The 18759-nt window shown below is 38.1% G+C and overlaps 1 protein-coding gene across 1 annotated transcript in view; it reads right to left on the reverse strand.

Moving 5' to 3' along the window:
* Window positions 1–2459: 2459 nt before the first annotated feature.
* The window catches only part of LOC135256141 (mucin-5AC-like), a 71636-nt gene continuing 55336 nt past the window's right edge, over window positions 2460–18759 (reverse strand). Inside the window, exons 34-47 of the mRNA XM_064337984.1 lie at window positions 13819–14002; window positions 13498–13676; window positions 13325–13394; window positions 12599–12729; window positions 11704–11738; window positions 10149–10314; window positions 9863–9961; window positions 9687–9727; window positions 9290–9412; window positions 5847–5945; window positions 4613–4741; window positions 3851–3890; window positions 3074–3197; window positions 2460–2885 (exon numbers count right to left, since the gene is read on the reverse strand). Coding sequence (XP_064194054.1) covers window positions 2669–2885; window positions 3074–3197; window positions 3851–3890; window positions 4613–4741; window positions 5847–5945; window positions 9290–9412; window positions 9687–9727; window positions 9863–9961; window positions 10149–10314; window positions 11704–11738; window positions 12599–12729; window positions 13325–13394; window positions 13498–13676; window positions 13819–14002 — 1637 coding nt within the window. The 3' untranslated portion in view covers window positions 2460–2668. The remainder of the gene's footprint in view (window positions 2886–3073; window positions 3198–3850; window positions 3891–4612; window positions 4742–5846; window positions 5946–9289; window positions 9413–9686; window positions 9728–9862; window positions 9962–10148; window positions 10315–11703; window positions 11739–12598; window positions 12730–13324; window positions 13395–13497; window positions 13677–13818; window positions 14003–18759) is intronic.

The following is an 18759-nucleotide window of genomic DNA, read 5'->3' on the forward strand; positions in this document are numbered from 1 at the left end:
TACAAAGTTAAATTTCTGGATTAATTTGATAAAAATTTTATAATTAATAATCTTACAATATTACAGTTATATTTACTGCATATGTAAATTGCCAACTTTTTTAGGTAGCATGCAAAATTCTTTGACATCTTGTTATTGTTGCTGGACTCAAGGCCATGACGTAACTTGGTGGCTGCTGGCTGGCTTGTTAGCTATTTGGCTAGCTTGAAAACCACGCAAATACCAAGCTTAGTTGCTTGTGATTTGGTAAGAAATTTTTCTATGAAATGTATTTAAATAAAGGTAAGTCTATGAAAGCACAGAAATGGTTACTATGTTGTTATTCTTTGAGATTATTGAGGGCGGCATGGTGGTGCAGTGGGTAGCACTGTTGCCTCACAGAAAGAAGGTCCTGGGTTTGAATTCAGCCTGGGCCTTTGTGTGTGGAGTTTGCATGTTCTCCCTGTGTCACCCGTTTCCTCTGGGTACTCCAGTTTCCTCCTACAGTCTAGAGATATGCAGGTAGGCTAATTGGAGACTCTAAATTTCCAATAGGTATGAGTGCGTGAGTGAATGGTGTGTGTGCCCTATGATGGATTGGTGGTCTGTCCAGGGTGTATTCCTGCTTTTTGCCCAATGTACACTGGGATAGGCTGCAGCACCCCCGCGACCCTGCCCAGGAAAAGCGGAATTATTGAATGCTATTACAGTTGGTTGGCAGCATCTTAACTATCTCTAGCTTCACAGAGCTTCAGCTTGCGTCCTGCTCCCTGCCACTTTGATACTGTTGCCCTGATTGGATGTGCATAGCTTAATTTTCATCAGTGCATTATACGTGTGGCTTTTTTCCCAAAAGCACATGGAAATGTATTGCCAAATGATATCTATAAAACAGGATTTATAGTTTTGCAATGCGGAAAACATGTTTTGTGTGTCCATGGCTTGAAATTTACAGTTAGCAATTTGTAGTTTCAAATCTGTAAAACAAGATTTGTGGTTTTGTGAAGTGTAAAACATGTGTGAATTGTGTTTTGTGGTCCACAAAACATACAACTTGTGAAATACATGTAAATTATTTTATCACTAAATCCACTCCATCTTCAGACTTGTTATCTGGGTTGGTACTCAGAGGTCTTGTTTTCCGGGATCAATGTCACACTACACATTAGACCAGTTAGTGTCATAGCTTGTGAGCACACTGGACATTGATATTGAATGTTTTGAATTTTCATGACCAGAGGCAAGGAGTGCAGTTCAAAGCATGTGGTGCAGGTGGGAAATGGGCTTGATTAGGCTGAATATATTAGCAGTAGTGTGTTGCACGTGGATTGATTCATAGTCAATCAAATTACCTCTCTTCATTCCCTTTAAGAGTTCTGCACTTTATTTCCATGCTCTACCACTCCAATGGAAGATGAGGATATACTCATCGGAAGAAACTCGCAAGAGGTGTTCTGCAAGAGGTATATGTCACTTTTTCCAAATAATTAGTCTGGACAAATTCAACCAAGGTAGTCAAAACATTGAACCAACTTATAAAGTCAAACACATTGGTGAGTATAACTATTTCTTTAATAAATATTAAACAACATTTAAAATGCCAAAGGCCTCCCCAAAAGGAAACTATATGGTTTTCAACACCAACTTGTGTCCCTAATTTCCAAATCCGAAGCTCTTTCCATGACCTCCCTGGGTACTAACCCTCTCGTTTTCTCTTCAGTTGGCATTCTATAAACATATAATAGCGAAACTCAAAGGTAGCATAACTGTTACAGCTGTTACATACATACAGACGGGGGCATCATATTTTATTTGGTCACCTAGCCTCCAATTCCTGCAGGAATACACCTTGAAAACCATATTAACAGTTCAACGTGCTGTATGGTTTGATTTATAATAAAAATAAAGCCTTATGCCTGAAAATTTCTTCTGGAATAAGTTTTTTGGAAATATTTCCCACAAACTCCATTTCTTTGGGAATTGGTAGAGGACCGAATTGCACTTGTGCAAACATGAAATGGATATGGCATTGACCATATTACATTTATCAAACGTTAAATATTTAAAGGGACACACATTTTCTTCCCATTTTAAATTTGCTTGGGGCTTTCACAGATTTTTTCATTGTTAATTTGCTTCTTTAAATGTTCAAAGGCCAGTAATCTCCTTTGAGCTAAATAGTTGCCATGATCAAATCAATTTGAGGACTATACCCATAATATGGTATAAACTCCCTTTCTTTTCCATTTTCAACATTTACAAATAACACTTAGATCTCCTTAGTCACTACGTGGAATTTACCATTGCATAGCCTTTTAAATAGTTATTAAATTGCCAATTATAAGTGGTCTCTATGAACCAGTACATTTTTAAATTGTTTTAAAAATATAAATATTTTGAGTCATGAAGTTCAATTGGATTGTTGAAAGCTTGAGAGAGATTTATATACATTCAAAGGCAATAAAAAAACAAGACTCACAGATGGTGCACACTGCTACCTTTTATTAATAATTTGACATTTTGTGTGTAGAGAAAAATGGCAGGTGTAAGTAATAAGAATGATCATTTTAATTTCAGGTTAAAATCTTAGCAGATGGGCTGCTGTAAATGTGGTTAATCAGATTGTGAATGAAAACTACAAATAGGCAGAAGACTTAAACAGAGATGAGGTCATATGACTACCACATGCTCACTGTGGGCCTTGGTGTAACTTTGCCACTGCTGGAGCTGGGATGGCTTCTTTGATTGTGCACTCCGTTTGGAGGCAGCCACATTTCTCAATATTAATATAGGAGTGTCTAAAATATGTCCCATTAGGGCAGATCATCTCAACCTCCTTCATATTTGTGTCTGTTTCCTGACAGCAAGAACACTGTCGCTGCAGACCTTTTGCTTGGCTGGAGTACCTGGAAGGAAAAGTCCAGAAGAGTAAAATGAGAACAAGACTAACTTTAGCAAGTTGTAGAATGATTGTGGCAGCATGCTAAACTGGAGATTCCAAAACAAATTGGGAAATAATATTATGAACAAAGAATTTTTGAATAGAAAAAATTTGACACAGCAAGTTTTAAACAGTGGTATGAATCACACTCACATGGAGTAGGTTGCACAGGAGCCCCCACAGGTTGTCATTTCTACTGGCTTTATGGATTGGCAGTCATCACTTTGTATATAGGAAGATGTCTTTGTCACCGTACATAGCTTATATTTTGGAACACCTGGAAAAAAGCCTACACTTAAGTATACACTTTAAATTCATTCCTTTATTTACTGTTGTGCTCAGGGGAGTTTTTAGTAGATTTATGCACACCCTATCAAGTATCTGTAATAAGTTTAATATGGGGGATGCTCAGGATACAGTAGGTGCCAGCCATATGTACATAATATCTGAAAATGAAACAGTACTGTCCGTAATAATGATGATACAGAGTTTTACTAGGCAATGTATTGCTGCCCAATGTATAGTGCCCAACTTGTTAAAGTGTAAGTTCCAACATGCCAAAGTGAACAATGACCACAACCCTGATCTGCTACCCGCAAGGTGTCCCACCTGGGTATTAGGCAGGTAACATACAACACTAGTTGGCTTTTAACATGTCTAAAGTAGCTAATGCTGTAATAATTGAGTCCCCCCATTATGATTAACTCCCTTTTTTAAGGATATGGCCACCCATGTACCCTAAGATCACCTATACTCTGACTTTTCAAACTTTGGCTTAGATGTGCTCACTAGAAATATAGGAATTGGTTAGAAACTACAATTGTGGGGTTCCTGTGTGATGTGCATGTCCCTTCTTATAGTTATGATCTTATGTTAAGTTTAATTAAGACTGAGTACATTAATGTGCCTCCCATGTGACATGTTACTTACAGACATGACAGCAGCCACCAGGAGCAATAACTTCAGTTCCCTGCAGGATTGAAATAATAATAGAAATTTTTAAGTAAAGTTGAGCAAAACATCAATTTTTCTAACTGTGCCTGGATTTATAAAAAAAAACCCAAATATAATGAAAACCTGTAATGTTATATCCATCCAAATATCTTCAAGAAAAAGCTTCTAGAGAAATGATCAAAGGTTTTGTTTAACTACAAAAATAAAAACGACTATAGTCTAAAGGCTATTGTTTCCTAAATACAGGGCTCTATATTTACAGTATGTCATTGGAATATCTATGGGTGTATATCATATGATTTGATTAATCCTTCTCAGTCATTGTTTCCATTTTGATTGCACAAGGATGTCACCTTGCTGCTTATGAAACTACTCTACACAGGATCAGTCAATTTAATGATATGCCACTTCTTTAGGCTTTTTGTTTTGTAGCCCATTCCATCTTCCTGTTTTTAACATAATGTATTGATTGCTGTGTGTAGTGTTGTAGCTATGCAAAGGTTGCTAATACTTGCTGGGGAAAGCTGTGGACCTTTTTCTTATACTTATTTGCTTTGATGAGTTAAATATGAGTGAGAAACAAAAGGGTATGACATTTGACACAAACGCACGCAAGCACAAGCACACACACACACACAATTTTTTTCTGGCAATGTACTGTAGGTTAAAGCTCCCCCCCCCCTCATACCAGGCATTTGCAGTCATACACATTAATTTCCTTAGGTTATGCTTACGTACAGGAATGCAGTCCTCTGAATGGTAGTCAGGGCAGATGGTCTTGGCCTCAGTGGTTATATACAGATCCCCAGTCTTCACACACGCATACTTAACACACTTATTAAGAGGTTCATTGAAGGTTTCATTGGGCTGTTAAAGGGAGTTAAATCCTGAGGTAAGCTTTTGCAGGCAATCTCCTTTTGTTTTTTAAACACAAATTTACTCCTTACATTTGATATAAGTTATACTTAATCTGTGGAGCTGTTATTATTTATTTTTATCCAGTAATTTTGTAATACCCAAAGGTAGATTATTTGGGGCTGTTTTTCATGATTTGGACTAGTCCCCTTAGTTCCAGTGAAGGCAAATCTTAATGCTACAGCATACAACCACATTTTAGACAATTCTGTTCTTCCCCAACAGTTTGGGGAAGGCCTTTTCCTGTTACAGCATGACAATCCCCGCGGGCACACAGCGAGGTCCATATAGAAAAGCTTTTTTCCGAGAATGATATGAAAAAACAGAGCGCTAACCTCAACCACATCCAACACCTTTGTGATAAATTGGAAAGTCAACTGTGAGCCAGGTGTAGTCGCCCAATCAGTGCCCGACCTCAATTATGCTCTTCTGGCTGAATGGAAGCAAATCCCTGCAGCAATGCTGCAACATCTAATACAAATTCTTCCCAGAACAGTGGAGATTGTTTTAGCAGCAAAGGTTGGGCCAACTCCATATTAATGCCCATAATATTGGATGAGATGTTGGATGTCAAGTGTCCACATACTTTTGGCCATGTAGTATATTTGTACATTTATCCCATTGCTGCAGCATCCTTTAGCCATTCAAGAAAGTGAATATGTATTCAGAACTATGTGCATTCTTCAAAATGCATGTAGCACTTTTCTCTCTACTGTCAGTCAGCTGAGCTGCAAAATAATTTTTCTAGCGGACTATACCTACTGAACTATAGTACCACCAAATGATTCATCAAGGTGATGAGTTGCTCCTGTGCACTGAGGCAGGGCAAATCTTGTACCCCCCTGGGTACTCTATGGATAATTTTGTGCCACCCAACAGGGCTTCCGGCCACATTCAGCATTTTCAGGATTCACTTGCACACTGTGGGCTGCATCACTGCACAAAGGGTTACTACTTCAGTTGGGATATTCTACCTAAGACGCCCCAGTGTTGTTATGATTTAATGATGTTAAAATACGCTTCTATATAATAGAATACGATTCTCATTTCTATTTACCTTTATGGCATATGTGGATTTGTCAGGCAGCATAATAACGCAGCTGGTTTGCACACAATTTCCACAACACTGCCCAGGCATGGTTTGGTACTGAAAGCCCTGCAAAACAAATATTTTCAATAGTACCTGCAAATTATGAAACAAATCAAATTCTAGTAAATTTTGGAATAGATATTTTTCCTAGATGCACAATCCAATGACAATGGAAAATACAATATAAGGTAAGTTAACTACTTTGGTTTAAAGTGGCTTCTGAATTAGTTTTATATTTGCTCTTAAATTACATTGGTTGCTACATTCATTGCCTGACTCAAAAAAATTAAGGCATCAATTTGCATTGAGGTTTTTGAGCCATTTCTACTTTGGGTCTTATTAAGAAAATGTCAGACTAACACAGTTAGTTTAAGTACAACAAATGGGGTTTTCCTCCACATTTATAAGCTTAATTATGTTGAAACTACTTTAATATTAATTTTCAAATTCATAAAGATATTAAGTTAAGTAATCAAAAAATTAAGATAATTCAACAAGGAATATTCTCTCATTTTCATTTGCAATCTTTTTCATTTTATCATTTCATTTTCAACTTGCAAAAGATTTGAGCAGAAATGAAAAAAGATGATTATGATGATTAGTTAATATCTAAATGGATTCAAACATTAATATTTAAGTAGGTTCAATGTCATTAAGTGATGGGCTGGGCATCTTCCAGGGACCATTTGTCCCTCTGCGTGGCTAATGGGAATCCATCTCCAAAAGAAGCAAGATGACAGAATGCCTTCTGTCAATGTTCAGGTCTGCTGAACTCTGCTGCCCTCCTCTGCCAAAGGACTGTTCTTAGAGGTAAAACTGGCAGCTTTGCCTTCATATCTTTCCCATCAATTTTAAACATGGAACCATGCCCATTTAACTCCCTGTATCTGAGTATACGTTCCCTCCCTGTTAAATTTAACTGGCAATCCTGGACTGAATACTCAATTCAAATAGTTCCTCTAAATTGACTGACAGCAATTACCACATGCAGTGATACTATTACTCCTTTTCACATGTTTCTGTAAAGGAAAAGGCCTAATCCTCAAATCAAATTTCTTGCCATCCCCTAAATGGCCCCTACAGATGCCGGTGCTACTGGATCCAAGCCCTGCCACTGAGCCCAACCCCATCCGAGTGAACCCCAGTTACAGGCGCCTCCACACTTGGCGTCTCTGTACCTTTCTATCGCTGGTTGCCTGACTTCTGTCACTAGAGACAGAGCTGTTGTACACTGTGGAGGATTTGGTAGGGACACTGGCAGAAAATAGCTGCCTTTTAGTTCACATAATTGCAACATTAACAGGAAAAAAGCACTGCATGTTATTCAAGGAAGTCTCAGGGAACCGCTTATCCTTTGCTAGTCCAGATACCCTGTCACGGGACACTGGTACCAGGGTGTTACAACCACAGAAACACAGAAGAGTGTCTAGGAGAGATATTTGATGTCTCTGCTCCACACCTTATTATTTTGGGACTCACATCAGTGTTTCCATATATTTTTGAGCCAACAGGTCACAATGAGAAAAAACCGCCATATTCCACTAACCAGTGGAGACTAGCTCTTTGAACGCGTACTTGGTGTATTGTGTATAGTAATCGCTTCATTTGACTTTGCATATTCAACACTATTTTTGTTTGATTCGGATTACCTTATAGCCGTTCTGGTTTCTTTGCAGATTAGATTTTGTGTATTACCACTGACTCGTTCCCTTTGACTCCAATTCTTGCCTTAGCCCTTCTAGTTTGTTTGTTTGCCGCAGCTGGACTACAAATCCTTCCATCCTGACACATACTTTGTTATTTTGCTTTGTTATTTTTCCTTTATTATTTTTAAAGGTACTCTGGGTGTAGTTTTAACTCTCTATTTGGGTTCACTATTTGGACGTTTGGTTCCAGACTACCGACTAATTGTCAGAAGCTCAGCGTTCAATGCCGCTCCATGCCAAGTACCCTTCAAAGACTAGCCAGGTTTCAATTTGATTTGGATAAGCAGGTAGGGACTGGAGTCACTGGTCAGTTTGCAGTATTTTTTCCTTACCCATTCCCTACTTATGTGTTATATCATTCATACTGTTTATTACCTTCTGGACCACAGGACACTTGGAGACTCATTGTGGCTAATGACTGGTCAAAACACCATCTTCCTTTAAAGTTTGAATGCAGTCTGTGACATTTAATAGAAATCACTGATTGAAAATCTTAATGTCTATATAGATAATGATTGTTGAGGCCTGGTCGCTGAAATCTACATTTTTCAGAGTAGTTCCAGTTTTAAGTGGTGACCACCGTGGTGGTGCGATTTGGTTTTGGTAAAATGGAAATTATTTTTCCTGAAGGTGGAAATTACAGATGGTGGGATTTAACTGAAACCACCTCTGTTGTTGGTAGCAGAAGTAAACTTCTGTTTTTTTAGGTATTCCAAAGCTGATCTGGATTACCTCCTTACATATTCATATTTGGTCTCATTATTAAGACCGTAAGACAATTAATCTTTTGGTAATAATGTCCTAGTGCTTAGCCCTGCTTCCAACATAAGGCCACTTTAAAACTTAAATTTCCTAGCCTTCTGATAAGACAGACTCTGCCTGCCCCTCCTCCCACACCTCACCCATCAGCCATTCTCCCCTTCTCTCAAAAACTCTTCCCCCCTTGTGACAGCATAAAATGTAGACCTTTCTTTACTTTGCTCTATCTGAGTTTTTGGATGCTTAACTTCAGCCTGTTGTGGTGGACATTTGGGGTTGTTATCTGCTGTTGCCATGTGAGTAATCTGGAATCTTGCATCTTGACCTGGTGTTTGGTGTGCACAGTGTCCGATGTTTTTGTGTCACAGTCTTCAGGCATTTTGAGATTTTCAGCTGTCTTTTGGTTTTGATCTTGGTTTTCTGAGACTATTTTGTGAAACTGGTTGGAGTTTCACCCATTTCCTTTGTGACTGTAAGCTATCCATGTCTATAACATTCATTATATGTTAAGGTAGTTTGAACCTTTGTCTTTAGTATATGTTGAAAATTATTTTTTGTGTGACTTTCTTAAGCTTTTTAATTTTAATCTGGCTGTGAGTTGTACATTTTGAGAATGAGAAGTTTTAAATGCTGATGAACTTGTGTTTGGTATTCATAATGCTGAATGCTAAATGAGGGTGTTAGCTGTTAAAACCTGTGGATTCAGAACATAAAAATATTTTACTCAATGCTCACCATGGAGGGAAATATGGAGGGAAACCACAATTGTTGTACTTACATTAGCTGTGTTACTCTGATAATGTTAGGCTCATAGCATTTATTTAATAATACCCCACGTAGAAATTATTTTAAAAATATATATTTACATTTCTGCCTTTATTTTTATGAGTGGAGGGAGATAATTGCTTTTTAGAGTGCAGGCCAACAGTTTCAGGAGTTGCTTACCAGCTGACAGTGAGTTTCACAGACTGTTGGTGAACACTTAATGATATGCAGATGAGTTTCTGAGTCCACATCAGGGCTACAGTAGCATTGTTTACACTTGTCTTTGGGGACTCTGTCCTGTGGCTGAAGAAGCAAGACAGACAGTCAAAACCCTGCAATAGTGGAAGATGCATTTCCATTTTCATCTCATTAACTTCACAAGAGAACTCCATGACCGACACTTTGAAAATATACAAGATTTGTGACAGACATTAACTTTTTAATGTTTTTGAACGGGCAATTTTCATGGTTTTTACTTTTTTGTCGAATTAACCATGGACATCAAAAGTCATACCAAGGACACAGTAATTGCGTAAGGGCAGTCCCATCATTAGACAAAAGGGTCCCAAATACTGACCTTATACTCTGTGTCATTGAAGACACAGACATCCTTACTTCCTGTAAAGAAAGGCAATAGAAGATAGAAGATAAATGGTTATATGAATAGACAATTCATGGGTCATTGAGGAAAAAACAAAAATAAAAGGAATTGGCTTCCACATACATAGCAATGAGGAAAACTGAAAAACTCACGGCACTTGTAGGTAGGACAACACACTCCCATGTTAATCTTTAACTCATATCCAACCTTGCAAGTGTGTTCAGTTGCAGGACAGAGGGTAACATTACACACTGTAACAAAAGCGTAGAATGTTATAACTCACAGAAGACAATGAATATTATGAAAAAATAGTTTTGTACAGAGCTTTGGAAAAGCATATTTAGCCTATAGCCTCTGTGAAACTATGATTTATTTTCAGAACTTCCAAATAACATGCACGAATACACCAAAGAATCCATTGTTCTGCCTATCACTCACTGCATCTGGTCTTCTGGCAGCAGCCATCTGTTTCATTGACCTCTACCTGTCCTACTTCATCACAGGTAACAGGTAGCTGGGATGGGCACTCCACTGGCTTGCACTGGACATTCAGAGAGGTGGTACATATACACTCCTGGCAGCCATTCACCCAGGTCTCGCCAACCTACATGTGTAAAAATAGCCAATCACATGTGTTTTACAACAGCGTACTCCAAGTGGTGAAGTATTTATTGTTCAGGGTTTCAAAGTAGAGTATGTGTTAAAGGGGAATTCCACCCTGGGTTTTTCTTTTACTTGTAAAGGGTAGTTATCTTTCTCATTAAAATGAGCTCTCAGTCAATTCTCTACCTGTAGTGAATGCAAAGATATAGCCCAGAACTACAGTGCAATGTTTCAGGTACCTGCTTTACTATGCACTATAACAGGGTGAATACACACTTTTACTGAATACAAATGGAGGGGCTGGGCATTACTTTTCTTTGCTGTAGTGTGGCAAATTGCAAGGGTTTAACTTTGGCAAAGGAAGGAATGTATTTTAATGAGCTACCGCAAGATGAGGGTGCAAAAAAACAATGGCTGACTAGAAACCGCAAACAGCAAATATCCTCCAAACACATCTGAGACACCCTAAAGAATGTACGAGAAGCAGTATCTCTAAATTCAACTTGCCCATTGTAATTATTCAGAAATGGGCCAGCCACTAAGTGAGATTTAATCAGTTACACCTTGATCTGTTTATTAAGGTTAATGTTTTGTAGTTTTGTGAGGAAATTTACCCTTCAAGTAATGTTCAATTTATATTACCTCAAATTATATTACCTTAACAGTTTCTGATGAAAAAAATCACACTCTGTTCTAAAATCACATGTAGCAAAAGCAAGTTCAAAGAGAACTAATACTGGCCACATCCAACCAAGGAAATTATACTATTTTAATTTAATTTAATCAAAATAAATTAGGAAATGTTTTAATACATCATAAAAAAAGCATTGTTATTATATGGCTGTGCTATCAAGACCAACAATATTTGGACATTTAGTGTTTCTTTTATTTGGCTCTGTACTATATAAATATACTATATAAAAATTTTTATACATTTTGCCTTCACCATGTAGAAATTACGGCACTTTCTCCCCCTCCCCCATTTCAGGGAACAAAAAATACATGATGAACAAAATACATGAAGTAGAGTATAAAAATACCCTTTTTGAAAATCTGCCCTGTAACCATATGTGAATTGTTTGATTACAAATCTTTGTCCCAAACATTATTTGGGGCACTGTACATCCTAATGGACTAATGCTTATGTCATTGTTCAATACACAAAGAGGTTTGTAATAACAAGACAGCTTAGTGATTTCTATGAGGTTAAGGCAATAGCTAACATGCGATATTCCATGCTAAATATACTCAAAATGTAGTTGATTAAAATTAAATACAATTAAATTAATTTCAATTACATTACATTAAATGTACAATTAAGCATCAATTATTATAAGCAAGAAAACACAAGGAATGTTTTCAGTGAATACAAGATTAAATGTAAAATTACCTTTTTCCACTTTCCATTTGGTAATGCACAAATTTCTATGGAACCATATCCCCCCAAAAACAAAACAATTGTTAGCTGAGCCAGTGAATTCCTTGAAAAAAGGCATCTGAAGCTGGTTGACATAAAACACTGGATTGTATCAATATACAAAAAACAGTGTACACATTTGTTAAAGGTGCAGTGTGTAAGCTTTGAAGAAATGAGCGTGACAGAGCTAGCTTTTGAAGATTTGAATGGACATTCACTCTAGTCTTGTCTCTCATGCTGTGCAATTCCTTTTTGGTCATAATCTTTTCTTTTCCTTTCCTCCTAAAGTTTTTAACAGTATGCATCATTGTAGGCAAAGGCAGAACAGGTCATTTTGGCACATTTTTCTCTGCTATTTAAAAAAAATATATTTTTGTTATTATTGTTTTCTAGGCTACTAGCTAGCTATAGCAATATCTCTGCTCTGACCTTAACTGTGTAACCAGTGCTCTGATAGCGCTGTGAATGTGCAATGTTTAATAGGGAGGTAGCCAAGCATCCTCGCAGAAAGCTGTCCTGATTGGTTGTAAAGATTCAGGCGCAGTGAAATTTAGAGTGGCTGATTTCATAGCCAGGGGCAGTCAGAGAGACCAGATTTTTTTCTTTGAGTTTATTTTTATTAATATTTGTCAAGATGTGAAGGAAATTTTACCAGCTTTGAACAAAAGTGTTCTAAAAAAACTTACATATTGCACCTTTAATATTAAGTTTTGAATATAATGCAACTGAATGTTATCATGGCATAATGAGGTGTACAAAATAGCATTGTCTACTAGAGGTGTTGTCCAGAAAGGATATGCAGCTGAATGATTTGGAGAAACTGCTTTCTGACCCTCTTAATTGAATGTTGTTGGTATGCTGTCCTTACCACAGCTGGGCACACACACGTTTGAGTGGGAACTAAAAAGAGTCATTCCCGGGGGGCAGAAACATCCTTCAGTAAACACATTGTCCATTTGGTTGAATTTGTTCTGCTGCTGCATAAATTTTGGATTGCACCTAATAAAAGAATCAGAAATTAGAAAAAACTACTCTCAAATCATTATTATCATACAACTAGTTATATTTCTGAACAAGAGACAAAAGCTGCCCGACTATCAACCAAATGCAGTATTTAATGGTTAATATAACCATTATAATTAAGGGATATATAAACCTCTCCACACAAACACATTATGTCCATCAATGCTTGCCAAAATAATGCAGGGTTTAGCCCAGGCCATGTTATAAGCTGATGATAAACTGGCTCATCTGCACTGGAGGGACACAGTTGTTTTTTTTGTGCCAGGGCTATAGAGGGATTTATTCAGCCAGGGTTCCTTGGGTTACACTGAAGTAGCCCCTCCCAGTGATATGCCAGGAGCCCAAAGGCTACCGAATGACATCCGTTACATATGCTTCTACAGTTGGAGAGAAATTGTACTGTGTCTTTTATAGAATACAGTTACCGGTCCATCTTTGGTGAAAGCGTGTACTTCAAATGCGAGGGGGGACTGTTTGTTTCTGGAGGCACTGCAGTGACTTGAGAGGTACAAATGGTAATTCCAAACTGAGGTCATGAATAATGGAAGATAAAACAAAGCCTTGGACATACCTGGCATCACAGGTTTGCTCTACTTCCGAACCACATGCCTGATAAACTTTAGGTTCTTCACATTGATAGGCTGCATTTAAAAGAGAATTTGATTAATGAATGACATACTATTCAGCGTCTCAAAGTACAAATAATCTTTTCAATACTCTAAAGGAGAAAACAAAAGTTCTTACGGCATTCTCCATTTGTGAAGTTTCGCCAGTCAATACAAATTCCTGAATTCAAACACATAGCTGCATACATTTGCAAACTTTTGCAACCAATATGGGTGTCAGGCATGTGACAGCTATCAAATTTGCAAGCTTCAATGAATGCCTCATAGGGTATCACATTGTGGCACTTTTCAAATACCCTGAAATGAAACAAATGTATAATTTAGCATGGTAGTAAGTCACATCAGAATAATAGAATTCTTAACATCATTATATGCATCCTCCTTCGTTTCTCTTCACTTGGACTCTTTTATAATAATTTTAGTAACTGTGCCCACTTACTTGCTCGTGATGATTTTACAGATAGGTGGATCACAGTCAGGTGCTGGAGGCAGTGGTACTGGTGGCTGACAGTAACTCTGATTATTTTCAGGAACATGCCAATTGTGTGCCATGTCAGAACAGGAGGAATCGATTGTCCCATTTGGCAAGCGACAATCATCCTTGCGAGTGTTGTTACAGGTTCCTTAACGTCATTGGAAAATAAAGGACATCTCATAAAATTACATTCACAAATGGACAACTCACTGATAAAATATTCTGGGCTGCAATCCAGTAGTTGGAAGGCAGTTTACCCAAACACCAACCCCATGCTTCCAGTCCAGCTGAGTCTTTCACGGGGAGAATCTGTGATGCTCAAGGCTTCTCTTCATTTTATCTTGTTTTTGTCTGTATTAATTTAGCATTTTATAACTGTGAATAAGCTGTTTATTATCAATTCGTGCTTTCTATATAAGCTAACCATGTATAACTACAGCATGTATAGATATGCTGTAAGTATATCTAGATATGGTTCCTGTAAATTAGCTATTTATTCTTCTTCTTCATGGTTGTAAACTAGAAAATGCTGTTTATGTTATGAAATATTCTGAACAAAATGAACTCCATAATGTTTGGGACACAGACATTTGAGGTTTCCATCTTGCAGTGTAGCCTCTATAATTCTGTTCTGTAGGGTTGTGATATTTTTATATGTGATATTTTTTAAAGAGAGTGCTTGTCACTGACCTTAGTTTTAGGGGTTTTCTTCACAGCTTATTTATTCACAGCGCAATTAATTCCTTCTTAATGAATTAAGAGTTTTCTCAGTTTACAGATTAGTTGTGATTCAGCCATGGTTCTATGATCTTCATGGTCATGTATGCCTCTGTCTCTAAATGTAATCTCTACAGATGAAAATAAAGGCTAAAACCAAACCTAGACTTTCACCGCTTTTTTGTGTGTGAACAATCCACGCGAAAGGAAACATCTGAGCAACAGTTCACCCCTGTTATGATCTGGTCTAGGGTCAGACCGTAACAGGATAAATGGTGAAGGAAATGAGAATGGGTAAGGGAAATGCACTGCAAACTGACCAGTAACTCGGGTCCCTATCTGCCTATCCAAATCTAACTGAAAACTAGCTAACCTTCAAAAGGTACCTGACACGGGGCGACTTAGTCGACATTCTGAAACCAGTAATCTGAATAGTGTAAACCCAATGGAGAGTTAAAACTACACCCAGAGTACCTTCAAAAATAATAAAGGAGAAATAGCAATGTAAAATAACAAAGTTGTGACTCAGTGGAAGGAATTGCAGTCCAGCTGGGATCACACTAACTAACCAGAGCACTATTATGAGGTGCCGTTGTGGACAAAAGTCGGTAGAAAAAAGCGAGAGGAAACAAATCATTTTTGTATGAGAGAGACCCAGTTTGCCAGCGAGAACAATTGAAACCCAACAAGAGGTCCAGTGTGTAATATACTGGATGATTATACACTTAATCACATGAAATAACAAGGTCCGTCGGTAAGGTATAACTGGCTTGCTTTATTACAACTTCAAGACTGACACAATACATCAGTTCACTTCTGGGGCACAACTGCGGATCCTTTGTCTCCAATAGATGGCGCAAGTATTCCACAGAAAAGGTAGTATAGCTATGCAAGTATATTGGGATGGCAGGTATGCCATCCCGCCAAGTTACGCCTTGGCGGTGGCATGCCCCATACCTATACAGCACTGAGAGTTTGGCAATTTTCAGGGTTCCCAACAGAAATAACAGCCACAGATACTCAGCCCTTAAAAACATTAAATTCTGTACATTCTGACCCCATTTCAACAGACAGATTTCATAAACAACTTCACGTCCACCCAATAAAGACCCAAACTAAGGGGATTTTGCGTTTTCTCCTTATTCTTCTTCTTCTTCTTCTTCTTCTCATTCTTATTTTTCCTGCCGCCTATCCCACTAACAACATGTCTCCCCATTGGACATTTTACCGACACCAGCCAAATCTTCACCTACACAACCCAATCAAAAACTCGCATACACACGCAAAATACCCATACCTTTTTACTCTGAAACATTTCCAGTTTAAACAGCTAGTCTCCCTGTGGCCTAGTGGGCAAGGTTATAGCCTTGGGAACATGGGATCCTAGGTTCAAGCCCATTTAGGAACACGTTTCTTTTACCTGCTTTTACCCTCACTAAAAAATAATTGTCTACCACTTCACAATTATTGCTTTTGCACCATATCTACCCGCCGTTCACCGAACGTATACTCTGCATTATGACGTATCGTTTGCACGTTCACTTATTAACCGGCTACAATATTGCAAAGCCATATGGATTCAACGGGAGCTCTTCTGTGCTTACTGGCCTGTGTTCTTCTTTAAAACCACGGACAGGTTTGCTAATGATATTTCACGCAATGCATAGCTATGTCATGGTGCTGCACTAACAAAGTCACAGACTGATAAACCTCCAGTTGAAGGATTGAATCCCGCCTCACCTCAGGCAGATAATTTCCTCTTTTACACTAACGTTTTCTTACGCTTATATTTGCTTTACCAAAACTCACTCACGGCCACCCATATGCATTGCATGACGGCAAATATATTCCTTTTATTAAAAAGTTACACCAGTTCACCACTGTGCCATTTCTACTAACTATATTTCTTCACTTGGCTACCGTACAAAACCTTCTTATCAGCAAACGCCACGTTTCTACATTCATGTTACCTTGCCCTGTTCTCTATCTAGCCACATACAAACAATTACTACGTATTTACATTCCGCAACTCCCCATTAAAACATTACATTAAAATCATGACTCACTCATAATTATAACTACTAGTACTGAACATGAGAAAAGCACATCAGTGCAATAGATTTCACACATTACTTAACCCTCCACTTTCAGAACTAGTACTTTATACAGACTGTTATATATACCGTTCGATAAGGTAACTAAGCTCGCTCATGGTCACTTCATTTACTTCGCACTATAGTCTGTGATCATGTCAACCTTCACCTACATGCCCATTCTGCTAAAAACATATTGTTTCAACTACGCAATTTCATCATTTCTCCTAATTTATCTCACACTGTTGTTATTTTCTCATATGCAAAGCCTGCTGGGACATATGCGTCTGCTCCTATTCTCCACTATCAAGTTTTCCGGTTCTAGCTTAGCAAAATAGCGAAGAGGATTCTCATAAAAAACACGTTTTCAACGTACAAAAATGGCAAGTTACTCACACATATAAGACATACACCGTCTACAATTCGTTCATTCAGACTGCCAAAATCCAGGCCTGCCATTAAAAGTATTGATATCCAGGGTTTCCCCCAGAAAAGTTGTTAGGCCCGGTGGCAAGTATCTTTTGACGGGGGCCGGTGGCCGGCGGCCAAGTGTCTTTTTTGATGGGGGCCCGGCGCGGGCCAGCGACAGACTGATGGCAGCATTGAGGTAGGGCTCTATAGTTTCTGTGATAACAGAATCACGAACAGAATCGCGGAATTGAGAATTTAAAAAAGCTATAACACAGATTCCATAGGGCCCTACATTAAGTCAGTGCTAAAAGCTGACCGGAGATTCGAAAATATCACTACGTAAATGTGAATGTTGTTATGTCATTTATTCAACACACATTTTAAAAAATCAACAACTATTTACAGCATAGCAGAGTCTTACAAAGAATCTGACAACAATGTACAGACTGGGAATGCTGTGTTTTCAACAACAACAAAAGAAATTAAATTAAAATAAATAATATCAAATTTTTTGCACTCTACAAAAAATTTGTATTTAAGTCCTGATTGGCTACTGAATCAACAAGCCTTGTAATGCTGGGCGCATTTAAATAGGAATCGGAATCGCGAACCGGTTCCAAGTTGTCCTATTCATTGGAATCGTATGGCTCCGAGCTTATCGATTCCGCTTATCGAAGCCAGCATGTTTTTAGGACAGCTGCGCATTGCAAAACAAATTTGATCCGGGCTGCCAGCCTTGATACATTCTGTTGCGATAAAGATTCTAAGACAACTCAGCAATTTCTCTGGATTAACGGGTTATTTTTAGCCTGAAATTCGATCGTATTACTAAATGGCTACACATGTCATGTAACGTGCAAGTAGTTGGCTATCTCCCTGGATATGAAGTAAATGTTTTTTACCAATAATAATAATAATAATAATAATAATAATAATAATAATAATAATAAATGTGATTTTATCAATGGAAATAGCTATAGCCTACAAAAAGGCAAAATACATGTTGTGTTTGCGATTGCCGTCGTAGATGTCAGAAGGAAATGCCACAGAAAAAAAAAAATTGCTCTCTTTGCTGGGCACATTTCAACAACAACAAAATATCCTTGTACATACAAAGTATCTACAAAATATATATGTATCTGACTCGGGACAAGAGCCACAATGGTGGGGCTGCGAAACTCAATTTTCGGCATAGTTGTCGTGTATCATCAACTAATGAAACTAAAAGAACGCGTTTCTGTTTTGAACTCATACTTTGGTTGCAGTAGCACCGAATGTCTGAGTTTAGTAATCTCGGCATGCCGGCGTGCCGACCACTAGGGGCTTTGCGCTAAGAGGTTAATGTAGGGCCATATGGAATCTGTGTTATAGCTTTTTTAAATTCTCAATTCCGCGATTCCGTCCGTGATTCTATTATCACAGAAACTATAGGGCCCTACCTCAATGCTGCCATCAGTCTGTCGCTGGCCCGCGCCGGGCCCCCATCAAAAAAGACACTTGGTCGACAGACATTGAGCCTGTCGTAACAGAAATTGCTAAAATAAATGACAATGAACAGTCTTACTTGTGGTAAGTGGGTTTTTTGGAAGATATCAGAGTGGTAGATCTCGGCATTTTGGAATAAAAAGTGATCTTGGGCTTGAAAAGGTTGGTTACCACTGTAGTAGGCTGTGGTCTCAATAAA

Source organism: Anguilla rostrata, chromosome 5 (genome assembly GCF_018555375.3).
Source record: "Anguilla rostrata isolate EN2019 chromosome 5, ASM1855537v3, whole genome shotgun sequence".
Classification (NCBI taxonomy): Eukaryota; Metazoa; Chordata; class Actinopteri; order Anguilliformes; family Anguillidae; genus Anguilla; species Anguilla rostrata.